The sequence below is a fragment of the Crocodylus siamensis genome, chromosome 2, assembly GCF_052110815.1.
Source record: "Crocodylus siamensis isolate JL-2025a chromosome 2, ASM5211081v1, whole genome shotgun sequence".
Classification (NCBI taxonomy): domain Eukaryota; kingdom Metazoa; phylum Chordata; order Crocodylia; family Crocodylidae; genus Crocodylus; species Crocodylus siamensis.
The window spans coordinates 68,397,969-68,410,891 of NC_143396.1; the positions used below are offsets into that span (position 1 = coordinate 68,397,969).

The 12,923-nt window shown below is 38.5% G+C and overlaps 1 protein-coding gene across 3 annotated transcripts in view; it reads right to left on the reverse strand.

Annotated features, from left to right (window-relative positions):
• Positions 1-12,923, reverse strand: part of TRAPPC11 (trafficking protein particle complex subunit 11) — a 41,213-nt gene that overhangs the window by 13,554 nt on the left and 14,736 nt on the right. For all 3 annotated transcript variants that reach the window (XM_090036122.1, XM_090036123.1, XM_090036124.1), the window contains exons 12-21: positions 10,388-10,467; positions 10,221-10,299; positions 10,082-10,136; positions 8,154-8,299; positions 5,246-5,307; positions 5,022-5,154; positions 3,991-4,121; positions 3,231-3,386; positions 2,571-2,758; positions 1,725-1,873 (exon numbers count right to left, since the gene is read on the reverse strand). In XM_090036122.1, the coding sequence (XP_089892248.1) occupies positions 1,725-1,873; positions 2,571-2,758; positions 3,231-3,386; positions 3,991-4,121; positions 5,022-5,154; positions 5,246-5,307; positions 8,154-8,299; positions 10,082-10,136; positions 10,221-10,299; positions 10,388-10,467 (1,179 nt within the window). The remainder of the gene's footprint in view (positions 1-1,724; positions 1,874-2,570; positions 2,759-3,230; positions 3,387-3,990; positions 4,122-5,021; positions 5,155-5,245; positions 5,308-8,153; positions 8,300-10,081; positions 10,137-10,220; positions 10,300-10,387; positions 10,468-12,923) is intronic.

Consider the following 12,923-nt stretch of genomic DNA (forward strand, 5'->3'; position numbering starts at 1 on the left):
ATAAAATAATATTAAAACTAACAGTTTCAAATAATTAAAAAAAAACAAACATATTCTTCCTTTAACACGTGTAAACATATATTTGTAAAAGCTCATCGGAATCAAAATCGGTCACTCAGGCATACTCTGCTGGAGGTAAGGCTTTACAAAGATCATGCCACAGTCTGAAAAATCCTAGACGTTGTGTTTTGTCAAAACATCATGGCCACAGAGCCTTTCAATGATAGAAGAATCAATTTCAGCTCCTCTTTTGTTATTTTTTAAAAGAAAAAAACAACACAAAATCAGCAAGCCCAGAAGGTTGTCAGATAACAAGTTAAGATTAAAAGGTCAAGAGGAACTTGATTTTAATATTGAATAACTGTAAGACTAAAGCTTCCAAAAACCCAATAAAGCCTCTACCCTTACTTCAGTGCATCTAATTCTATATGAAACTATATTAAAATTACAGGTAGAAGCATTTTCAGAGTTATTACCAGAAAGCAAAAATATTTCAGAACTACCATTGTTCATTCTGGAAGCTACTAGTACCAACAGGTAGAATGAATATCCAAAATAGAAAGCCCAAACAAGCAAGTAACTATGGCCGCCTCACCACATTTCAGGTACTGAGCAATTAATTGAGACCAGCTACACATGCAAAGCCTCTCTCTCACCATTGAAAGGTCTAACCAGCTATAAAAATTAGGTCTTGAAAATGTGTACTAAGCTTTGTAGCTGGCTGCTATCCAGCTTTAATTTGCACGTGTAACAGGGTCTGCCTTTACAGCTGGGAGCCCCATCTGCTTATTGGGCTCCCAGCTGAAGAGGCCCCACAACCACCAGGACCAAGAGTCCACAGCTGCAAGACTCTATCCCAATGCCGTGGGCTGTGGCCACGATGAGTCCCACAGCTACAGAACTTTAGGTTGAGTCCTGTCAGCTACAGAAATTTACTTGCTGATGCAGGGGGAGTCTGGGATGACAATCTTCCAGGCTTCACCTGTAACTGGCAATAAAGCATGATAGGATCTAATACTGGATCCCACAATCATGCCTCCTGCCATACGTGTGGCATGGCAGGAGGCACAATTGTGTGATGTGCACGTCAGGGCCTATCACATCTTCACCTGAAGACCTAGAGGGGCCCCATGTGAAACTAACTGAACCCAAAATATATTTGTTGCTACTGTCCTTTTCAGGCCTGTAATGAACACAGACTTCAGTTCTGCTACTTGATTTCAAATGGTTCAGGACTGGATCCCAGGTTTCCCAGAAGATGCACAAAAGCATTTTTTTTTTTAAATGAAATGCTCATCTAGTTCTGTATTTGAAGCTCTCTGCACACAGTCTCACACAAACTTGAATAATTTTGAAAAGTCCAATATACAATATAAAAGTAGAGAGGGGCAAGTTTGTGAGAGTGGGGAAAGGATTTCACTTCCCTCAAAACCTCCCTAGAAACAGGTTTTTTGGGAAGCCTACAAAACATCACCATATTACAGCACTTAAGCTGCCAAACCAAGTCAAATGGGACTGTTATTAGTTTCATCATACCCACTTGTTTTCACTGTAACCTGGTCCTTTCACCCCCAATCCTACCTGGCTCTTAATTCACCTATCATGTTTTCTTTATACCCTAGAATTACTGGCAAGCTGCTGCCTGGAGCAGGGGCTGGGTTTTAGTTAACTTATACAGTGCCTAAGGGTGAAATAAAGGTGCCACCTTGACAAAAGCAACATACCTGGTTTCAGCCCTGCAGTGAGCTTAACATCTTTGGCAATCGTTTTCTCATGTGACTGAACTGTCACAATCAAACAGTACATTTCATTAGTCAGGGCAGGAGGTTCATGTCGGAGCTGAACAGAAATGTTTGGCACTCTTGAAATTATCCTTGCATCACACAAAAAAGAAAGCTCAGTTACAGCACATTTCTTTGGATAAAAAAAGTTTAATCCTAACTAAAGAGACTAATGCTGCATATTGCTGAAACAGTTCTGAGGGTGGAAGACAAGGGAACTGGATCTGAAACACCTTAAAAAATAGTAGTATGCAAATATTCTGGAACAAATCACATTAGAATTAACAGGAGGCTCAGCAAGTGTGGAGAGCTCACATTTTGTGAGCAAAATGAACAAAAAGCCCACAGCAAACATATGTTGTCATGAAGAATATATCATGTCCCTGAAAGCATCTATAGTTAGCATTAGTATGTTTGGCAATACAGCTTTTCAGGCCATTTTTGCATACTCAAATTGCTGTAAATAACTCCTTGGTTACGCCAACAAGGCAAGTTTGCACATTTGGGCGAGATGCTTAAAGCAAAACTGAAGCTTGTATGGTTTGCCTTTGGGTTAGGTTAACCTGTAGATCTGGAAAAACATATTAGAGCTCTTTATTTCTTTGACAGATATAGAAATAACCAACTTAGGGCAATAAACAACAAACAAAGTAATGGAATCCTGAAGAGCCATTTGATCTTTTAGTCTGCTTGTATTATTTTTAAGCTTATTTGTTTTACCCCAACAAATATAATACACAGGGAAGATATGAATGAACTGCATCATCACACATTTTAGTTTTTGCTTACATGGTGCTTGCCTGAATAGTCAAGCTGTCCCAATGAACCTCGTTATCTGGAAGTTTAGGTCGCCGTTTGAAGGAGCGGGCTGCCTGTAAGGCTTCTTGAGATGAAGCAGCATCTCCCCCGCCTCCCCTCCAATTCAAAATCACACATCGGCCAGTCTCACTACCCAGGATCAAATCCACAGAGGTAATCTGAAAAGAATTCATTCAAGCATGTTATAGATATCTGGGGTTTTTCTGGTCACTCTGCCAACATGAAACTCCAGTTATTTTGCCGTATATACAGACATTTCATGTATATCACATAGCAAACCACAAAGGCTGTTGGGAGTATAGCTGTCCAGGTCACTAGGTATGCAGATGTTCAACATGCTGATATAAAGTTATTTGTATTTTTCACTTTTAAGTATATGTCATGAAACTCACCGAGTTTGTGATTTGTTTTAGGAAAAAAGGTTTTATATAAAAAAAAACTCCTCAACTTTTCAATACCAGAAGTCAACAGTGCAATTTTACTTTCAATTTTGGAATTATCTTTAAAAGCACTAATAGAAACCATAGATGAAAGACTGGTACATTAATAATTAGCACAGAACTAAAGCAGCTTTGACGTAAGAAGAAAATAAAATTACAGCAAACAACATTGTGAGACTAATTAACAAACCTCAACCTTCTTTCCCACATCTTCAGTTTTTGCAACAAATATAAAAGTGAACTTCCTTGTTTTACCAGGAACTAGACACATTGTTCCCTGGGATGACTGTTCCAGAATATCACTTTTCTGATATGCTTCTTCTACCACACAGTGTTGATTATATTCCTACAAGCAAGTGAAGAAAACAAAGGAAGTTGAGATTTTAACATTTATAATTTTTTTTTAAAAAGGAGGATATTGTACTGCATGTTGATGATGTATGCTACATATGAACTACTGTTACCTCTTCACTACTTAGCACAGAACTATCCTCTTATGCCAAAACATTCTTAAACCCATCCTTCTGAATAGTCACTGATCAGATGTATGTTCATAAGGAAGCTTGTTACCCTAAATAGGGCTATTAATTAAAATTTAACTGCCCTAGTGAATTTAGTAGAGAGATAAAAACCCTCACTCATTCTAGGGTTTCATATAAAATGTTTAATTTCAGGAAGGACATTTTCAGAGTTCTACAAGAGAAAAAAAATTGTATTAAAGAAACATTGGAGATTTATCATGATGTTAATCTAGTTCCTAGGAGAAAAGTGAAGGGAAAAAAACCCAACAGAAAGAAAAGCTTTTCCAGTTTGAAGTGTCAGAGTGGCTATTTTGCAATATTAAAGCCACAAAAAGAGAAGTGCCATGAACCTTGCAAAACTACAGTAAGTGCTATTATGAGAAACTAACTGTCCTCTAACAAAAGCTCAAACAAAGAAAACAAAATTACCTGGTTATTGAAGCTGACACATAGCTTAGAAAACCTGACAGGATGAGGACAATCGGCTTTCAAATATATATCAAACTGAACAGGGACATCAACGTGAAAACTTGGAGCAAGAAATTTTGCTTTGCATTGTACTAGAATTTAAGAGAAAAAGATCTGTTACATGAATAATACTGTCCTGCTAAGACTGAATTCTATCATAAACACCCTCTTTTTTAAACACTATGTATGACATCGATACATACAGCTGTATCCTACATACATGTATACAGATGTGTGTAAATACACATGCACATCTGCATATATGCTTACAAGTGGATGGAACTTTTAAGGGCCAAAAAAAATTATTATTAAACCAAATTAATAAAAAGGCTGTGCAAGTGGACCTACAGGGGTTCCTGGGAAGGAGAAAAGTGACAAACAGAAAGCTAGGACACTTTTACTATGTTTGCAGATCACAGTGCAACCTACATGCGTCACTGTAATGGGCTAGATGAGTGGGTGGGAAATCAGGGTCAGTTAGTACAAAGCTTTCTTCCCCATTCCTGTGCCATTCTGGTTACAAAGCAGGTAACATATAGAGTCGGTGCAGAACTGAATTACCCCCATACTGGGCCTAGTATAACTTTAGCTGAAGTTCAGGGGACTTGTTTTTCAAATCCTCTACTGCTCTCAGGACTACATTTTTCTCAAGTTTCTTTGATCAAATTTCTTCTGCTCCCAAAATGTATGAGAAAAATATGGCTCAACGTTTCTAACCATCTTCTTACACTTAAAGCCACCTACACTGCTGGTGTATTTGTTGGCACAAGTCAGTGGTTCCCAATCTGTGGTACGTGTACCACCAGTGGTACGCATTAACATAGTTATTGTGATTACTTTATAATGACAAAAGTTTGCTGATGGTACTTAAGGTTTTAAATTGGTGGTACACAATCTGTCATAGTTCGGGAACTGCTGATGGTGCAAATTGGAATAAAATGTTTTTTGCACATTTATCTGAACATGGCTGTACTTCAACATTTGTTACTTACCAAATGGTACAAAATCCTGTACTTCTATTGTAAAGATATTGCTGCCTGCCAATGAAACTCGGTCAGCCCACAGTTTCTGTGACGTTTTCACAGCAGAAGCATCACAATCAGGTTCAGGATCCGGGTTCTCATTCTGTACCCAAATATTAGATTACAAACGTTTGCCAGATACTGACATATCTTTTGAGAATAATTAAAGCAAATTACATGTTAAATCAACTTACCATTAAAACTTTAATCAGATTCTTTTCTATCCTAGATTTCTGGTCCTCTTTCAGAGTAGATGCTAACGAACAGAATGAAGGAAAACAAAAAACACCACAAAACAAAAAGGCAAAGCATCCTCATAATGCCAATTTTAAAAAAATAAAAATAAAAACTTAAGTCTTTGAACTTCAAACCTGAGAATCCTAGAACTTGCATGAAAGACATTACATGAACATTTTGGTATCTGCAAACAACAATTCTATCAATTCTTGAAGTCTTTTTTCTCTGCTCCAAGACCTTTGTTTTATTCACACATGAATCAAGGTGAAGACAACAACTAAGACAAAATAATCTTGAGCCAGACTCTTACACCTTGTTTTGTAAACATTGCTAAAGGCTTCATGTTATTTCTGTTTATAAGGACAAGCAGCGTGGTTTGACATATTACAATAAAACCTGGTTAATAACCGTAAAGAGCGCAGGACAGGGCATCTAAAAACCAAAACACAGAAAAAGGAGCAAGAGTCCTCCCTTTATACAGGAGAAAAGATTTGGAATAGTTAGTGAGACCATGCTAATAAAAGCAGCAAAAGCATAGCCATATTAGAACAAAGAACTGAAAACACTTGCTGTAATCAGGGATAGTACTTTGGAAGCAAGGGCATCAAGGGAGTGGGGGAAATATTGCTGCTCTATTAACAATAACAAGCAAAAAGGAAAATGTTTGGATTACTTGTGAAGAATACAGTCTCTTGAAAGCAAAGGATGCAGTTTTTGGTTAAAAACGTTTTATTAAATGAAGGCTTGCATCATTTACTCCTCTGAAGAGTACTCTATCCTCATGTTTTAGTGCAGCTGGGGATAGACTGGGAAAGTGGTCCAGACTAAATTAATGTACTGCATGCATGAGCAAGTAGTCTGTCTTTAGTCTTGTTCCATTACAAAACTTTTTTCCACGTGGTCAACATCTTTCAACTGTATTATTTTAACCTGGCAACTTTTGGTCGCAAATTGAGAGTTATATTCATTGCACCTCCTCTACTACCAGTTTGTTCTTGATTTGTGATGCTTTTAAACTAAAAAAAGCCCAGTAAGTTTTCCTTTCAATGTACAGAACTAAAGACCCAAAAGTTCAGCCCTGGCATAAAATGATTTGGCTTCAAAGCAAGTGCTGAACTGCACCTACTTGCAGTGGGACATTTAAATGAGTGCAGATTGACAGATCACCTTAAAAATATATAAAGTGATGCATCTCAACTACTACACAACTGTATGACTAAAATGCACTATTTAAAGCAGCATTTCCCAAACTTTTAATACCCAGGGCATACTTTTTTCTGGATCAAAATCAGTGGCATACCTACCTCACTCTTGCACCCAAAAAGATAGGGTGTGTGCTCATGGTACCACACACACTTCTAAGCATGTAACATATTCCACTCCCCTGCCAAAAGAAATCATTCCAACACTGTTAAAAAAAGCCAAACATATTTCTTTAAGCAAAGGTTTAGTCTATGCCGGTGTTTCTCAACATTTTGCCTCAAGGCACCCCTTCATAACTTTTCTGAATTTTGCAGCCTCCCAGTAAAAAAGTCAGTGAGATAAGATCTAAATTCAGAAAAAAAAAGGAAAATATGGAGAGGGGCCTTGAGGCTTTAAAAAAACTAAAACAAATGAATCACTGATGTAGCAGCTGCCACACAGGAGCAGCAGGGGCAAGACCTCACATTGCGGTGTCTTGCTCTGTCCACCATCTGCCCTACTCATCCCTGGTCTGTACCTTGGGGTAAGAGCAGCCCCCACTGTTAAGGCTGCTCCTACAGGGTCTCACATACTGGCAAATCATCTCCATGGCCCCTCCTGCCAGGACTGGGAGCATGGGAGAACTGGAGGGGATGATCTAGGCTGCAAAGTGCAACTCCATCTGTGTGTACCTGCCCACTCATAGTGAAGTGTGCTGCTAGGAATGTGGGTCAGTACAGGGGCTGACTAGGAATGAGGAAGGGGGAGGTGGGGGTGGAAGCACCAGCAGCAACAGCAGCAGTCCCCAAAAGGAGCAGCTGCAGGAGTGGCTGGGGTAGGCAAGTATTTACTAGGGCTACATGAAGCTTTGGTCCCCGATTCAATTCGGCAGAGATTCGGCCCGATTCGATGGCTGAATCTCTGAATCCGAACCGAAATGGAGGACCTTTTAATCTCTCCAAATCAGAACCCTCCAAAACCGATTTGGAGATTCAGACAGAGGCACAGCTTTAAATGTTTTTTCTACGTACCACAAGGTAGCAGGCAGCTTGTGAATGTTGCAGTGCTGGGGTGCATGGAGCATCCCACAGGAATGTGGGGGGCTCCTCAGCACTCTTGGCAACAGATCCAGAAGTGGACCAGAATCACTTCCAGTCCACTTCTGGGTCTGCCAGAGAGTGTGCTGGGGGCCTCCCTGTACCCCCCTCCCCCAGCCTGAAAGCTGATGCCTCCTGGGTCTGGGGAGCACTCGGGGTACTCTCGTGGCTGATCCCCAGTGGACCCAGAAGTAGTTCTGATCCATTTCCAAGTTCGCTGCTGAGCAGGTCGGGGGGCCCCCTCCATGCTCCTGTGAGATGTTCCATCCGCCCTAGCATTGCAGCGTTCACAAGCCACGGTGGTACCTCGAGGTATATAGAAAAAAAAACATTTAAAAGCTGTGTTTTTGTCCAAATCGCTGATTCAGCATTAAATCTTCAGATTCGCATTTGGCCGAACTGAAATCAGGGACAGTGATCTGAATCAACAAATCGAATTACTGTCCCTGTTTCGGGCCAAATTTGAATCAAATAGGGCCTGCTTTGCACTCCCTAGTATTTACCTCCTCACACAGAGGGAAATCTTGCAGTGTGTTTCTGTTATTCTCATGACACACCCTTTGGGAATCACCAGTTTAAAGGATACCTCTACCCAACAGCTCCAGAGAGTAAGTAATATAATCTTTTAACTGTGCCATAAGGTAAGAACATTTCAGAGCTGTTGTCAGGATGAAAGTAAGGAGGGTCCACCATCCTTCACTACGGTATTCACACATGACATAATCTAACAACCTGGAAGAGAATTAAACAGAGGTAGGACATAATGCACAAGCACGTCTTACAAACACAAAAATACATGCCAAACAAAACATCTGTTACTAACTTTTGACATTAAGTAGTAAGCTAGTTTCAGTCTCTTACAAAAAAAGTAAACCAAGAGCCTTCTGAAAGACAGAGGCATTATTTCTATTAGGCAGTAGACACCGTGGTTTAGAAAGGAGGGTTACTTCATTAATTAATTTTGCCTAGACAGAGTGGAAAAAACCATGGCAAATGTGATTACTGAAAGCAATAAATAGCCCTTTCTTTTTAAATGGCACTTCAGGAACATAAAATGACAATAAAAATTATACGGAATCTACTCATCACATCCTGGAAAGAAGGAAACCCCTGGAATAGATATACCATTCTCAAGTTCGGACAATTTTCAGGAAAGATACCAACAGTAAAAATCCTCAAATTGACCATCTTGGCATCCAGGACAGGAAAAAAAGAAATCAGCAGAAAGAAGGCATGGCTCAAATGTTTAACAAGGTCTTACTAAAATTTGGGTATTGCATATATTCTTAAATTCTCGTTAAAAACTTTTGTCCTTTTTTGCTAAGAACTGTTCATCTTCTACCATAACAGGAGTTAGCTATCTTATGGAAAATTTGGGAAAAACCTCAAAACCACCCCCACCAAACCAACAGACATGCAGACCAAACCCAAAACAAACGGATACACAAAAAAAAAAAAAAGACTCCCAAAAAACAAAAAAAAACCCAAAACCCAACCCTTACCACCATTGTAACACTAGTTCATCTTCACTAGTGCTAGGAAAGTTTCACACTAAACAGAAAAAACAAAGTCTACGCAGGCAGAAAGTCTCCTTAGTATACCCAAAGCCATACATTTACTAATATAGTTATGCTCCCAGTAGAGATACCCCAATTCCAATATAAGAGCAGTTTTTTGGCTTTAGTTTATACTGAGGGATAGGTTCAAATTAAAATTAGGTTTTACTAAGTTTATCAACATAAAGTAATTTTTTTCCCCATGAGATAAGCCCTTCAAAAGATCTTTTCCAGCAAAGAGAAGTAAACTTAGGACAACATCCTTCTCAGCCAACCTGCCTTCTCTTGTTCATAGAAACTGTGATCTTCAAACCTTAACAGATTAATTACAATGCTTACTTTTAGCATCGTCTTCCCCTCTTCCCCACCTTCCCCCGTGAAGTAAAAAAATTAAAAAAATTAAATGCAAAATAGGAAGTTCATAAAAGAAAATAATTGTACGTTTAGCTTTAGTGCATACTGAGGTGACAAGCTTCTGATAGCTTTTCCATTTCTTTGATTTGTAACAGTTAAGTAAAGACTTATTTTTATTTTGAATATTAAATATAGAACTGCCTTCTCTAATTTATTCAACATACAAATAATCCTTTTTTTAAATGCATTTCTTGCATTCTGCAGAGCCAGATTTGTATGAAAGATAACAGTTCTCTTTGCAGTTATCAGACGAAATATTCACAATATCAGACTGTTCCATTTTGCCACCTTTGCTCACTGACTGGGTTTTGCTCTCCTTCAGAAGGAACTTCCAAACTGGAACAATGTTTAGGTTTCAGCCAAGAAGCAAGAGTACAAAATGGTTCAGTCACCAGGTGTCTGTAAACTCAAAAATTTACTCCCAGACCATATCTAGTACAAGAAAGGCCTTGAATGAAATTGCCAATACAATCCTATGTATATAAATATGTGTGTTTAAAATGAGAAAAATAAAGCACAGAAGTGGCATTCATAACGTACTTACTTCAATGCCTTAGTGTAATCTTTTGCATAGTAATACTCTTCTCCCATCTGAACCACTGGAAAAAAAACGAAGTCAAACTGTCAATACTGAAAAACATTGCAAAAAATGTTAAAAGATGAGTTTGATAACTGATATTTACTCAAATGACTCTTCATCCTTGGACATTTGTATTTCTTGAATTGTGCAACCGCGTTACTCAGCAAAGTGATTATCAGTTCCTAACAGATAAAACAAAAATGCTGTTAAAGAGAGAGATACTTAATAACCATATTAGAACACAGAAGTAGGTTTTAGAATAATATTTACCGAGTGAAGAACACTTCTCTCTTTCAATTGCAGAGCTAAAATTCCCAGCTTCTCTTTTTCAGGATCAGAAAGATCAAAGCCTGCATAGGACAATGAAAAATCCATTAAATTGAAAATACTGTCCGGTCCCAAAAGAAGTTATTGCATTGTTTCAAAATATACTGCCAGTTCCAATTCAGGCACGCTCACATTCTTAATACTGTTATCGCTTAGGAAAAAGAATGTTTGTATTTTGAGAACCTAGCTCTATTCTATAAAGAACACTTCGGAGCAGAAGTTCTTGCTGTTTAAAAGTGAACTGTGGTAGAGGGCCCAAGTCATTAATCCAAATATAGAAGTAAAAAGAAGTCAAAAGGTCCCCCAAGCCCAAAATGCCACCAGGCTAGAATGGTTAAGGCATGTCTATCTCTGCAGACAAGGGAGACATGCGACAAGCATCATGTCCTGCAACCTTGATTGATTCCCACCCCAAGCGGGTAGTTAGCCATTCACCATTGCATCAGCTTGGGCCGTTAGTACAAGCCTGGAGAAAGACTTGAATTTACTTCTGAATTCATAGCAAAGATGCTTAACTGTTCTAGCACTGTCAGCTTTGTTCCTGTTCGCTAGTTCTCAAAAAAGGACTACTTCAGTTCTGTGTTTCTCCACCAATAGTTCATGACATTAGCATTTAAAGCAGTGGCTCTCAACCTCTTTTGACTCTAGGCACCCCTTGATGGACAGAAAGCACCCTTTGAAAAATGCTTAGTTTTCACTCTTTTTTTGACTACATAAAAACAACAGAGCAATTCTGTTGCAAAGAACTCAGAAAGACCACAACAGATCACAATGTTTTTAATATTATGGATTCCTATTTGAAATCCTGTTCGTCTTGTGAATTGTGTTTGTACGCCTTGCAGCACCTTTCAAAGGATCTCAAGGCATGCTATGCTGTCATGGCACCCTGGTTGAGAATCACTTAAAGCAATGCAAAAAATATTGTTCCCTGCTTTATTTCTGTTATTTCACAAGACTATTACCTATAGCAGGAAGACCAAATGCTGAATTCCCACAGTTGGTAATAAAGTTTCTATTAATCTCGAAATCCTGCAATATTTATTATTTTGATTACAAACCCAACTGCTATTTTCAAATGTTATCTAGCTAATTCACTCTTCAAAATGTATTAATGATCAGATGGAAAACATTTCAAGAGGACAGCAAAGCTGTGCTATCCAAAAGTTAAATCTACCACTATATAGTAAAAAGGATTATTGAGAAGACAGACATATCTGCCGTACACTGCAGTGCTGAGGAGCATCAGCCTGAAAACACTGCCCACTTGCCCAGCTCCATACACACCAAATACCAAGAAGCTGATTTTTAGACAATGCTCAGCAGTATTCTCTGGTTCAGTCTTGGGTGTCTTGATGTGCCATTAACAGCAGCAACATGACACTTTCCATATCCAGTGGTATAGAATGGGAATGAGTGGGCATGAGTGTTTTCCATCTGATATGGTGTAAACATGACCAAAGGACAAAAATCAATAATGCAAATATTTCAAGGTCATGCATGTATGTTCATGCATAAGCTCAGACTTGTGAGTCAGAAATTTGAAAAGAATGGTTTTTTTACTGTTAGTTGAACCCCTACAATGATCTTTCACAACTTCACATCTAGCAATTCACCTTTTCATCTCAAATATACTTTGATATCCAAGAGACATGATTATTTTACAGAGAGTACAGATTTACCTTATGGTCTCTATATATGGGCTTAACACCAACATTCTTGCATCTCTCCCTCCATCTTCTAGCTCATTCTACATTGCAATAAGAGATGTGACTTCTAAATACACAAAACTAGGTATAATTTTGCTAGCAGAGCTACCAATAGCCATGAAGGCATATTTGCATAGACTTCAGCATAAAATTTACAAGACTGCCTGGTGACCTCAAACTTGTGAATGTATCCCAAGCTACTGTGGTTTCACTGTTCCAAACTAACCAGATGAAAAGTTAGTTTGGCTAAGTCCATATAAGGTACAGTCACACACCTGACTGCAATATCTCTAGTTGCTACGTTGTCTAGCCTCCTTTTGATCTTCTTTAAGAGAATTTCAAAGGCAGCACACAGTAAGGTAACTGACCTTATTAAATTTGTAAAACAGCAATCATTCCCACAGGTGTTTAAATGGGGCAGGGAAAAAATTCACATGAGTAAGAGCTATAGAACCAATTTCATACTTTTATGCACTACTTGTATTCTATTACACTAGAACTAAAAATTTTGACCAAATCTGTAGTGAAAACCTAGATGCGTTAATCCATAAAAGCAGAAAAGATGGTTCCAAGTAACATTCTAGGAACACATTTTCTCCATTGCGTGTAAGATTATATTGCTAACCAAAAGAACCAAGTAATGCTTCAATCCCACAACTCCTCAAAATTTTGAAGTCAACCAGCTCTGGACAAATGCAGTGCCTACCCATCCAGAATTATACCAAGGTTGCAGATTTAAATCCTTTTGTTTGAATTCCATAGATATTAAAAAC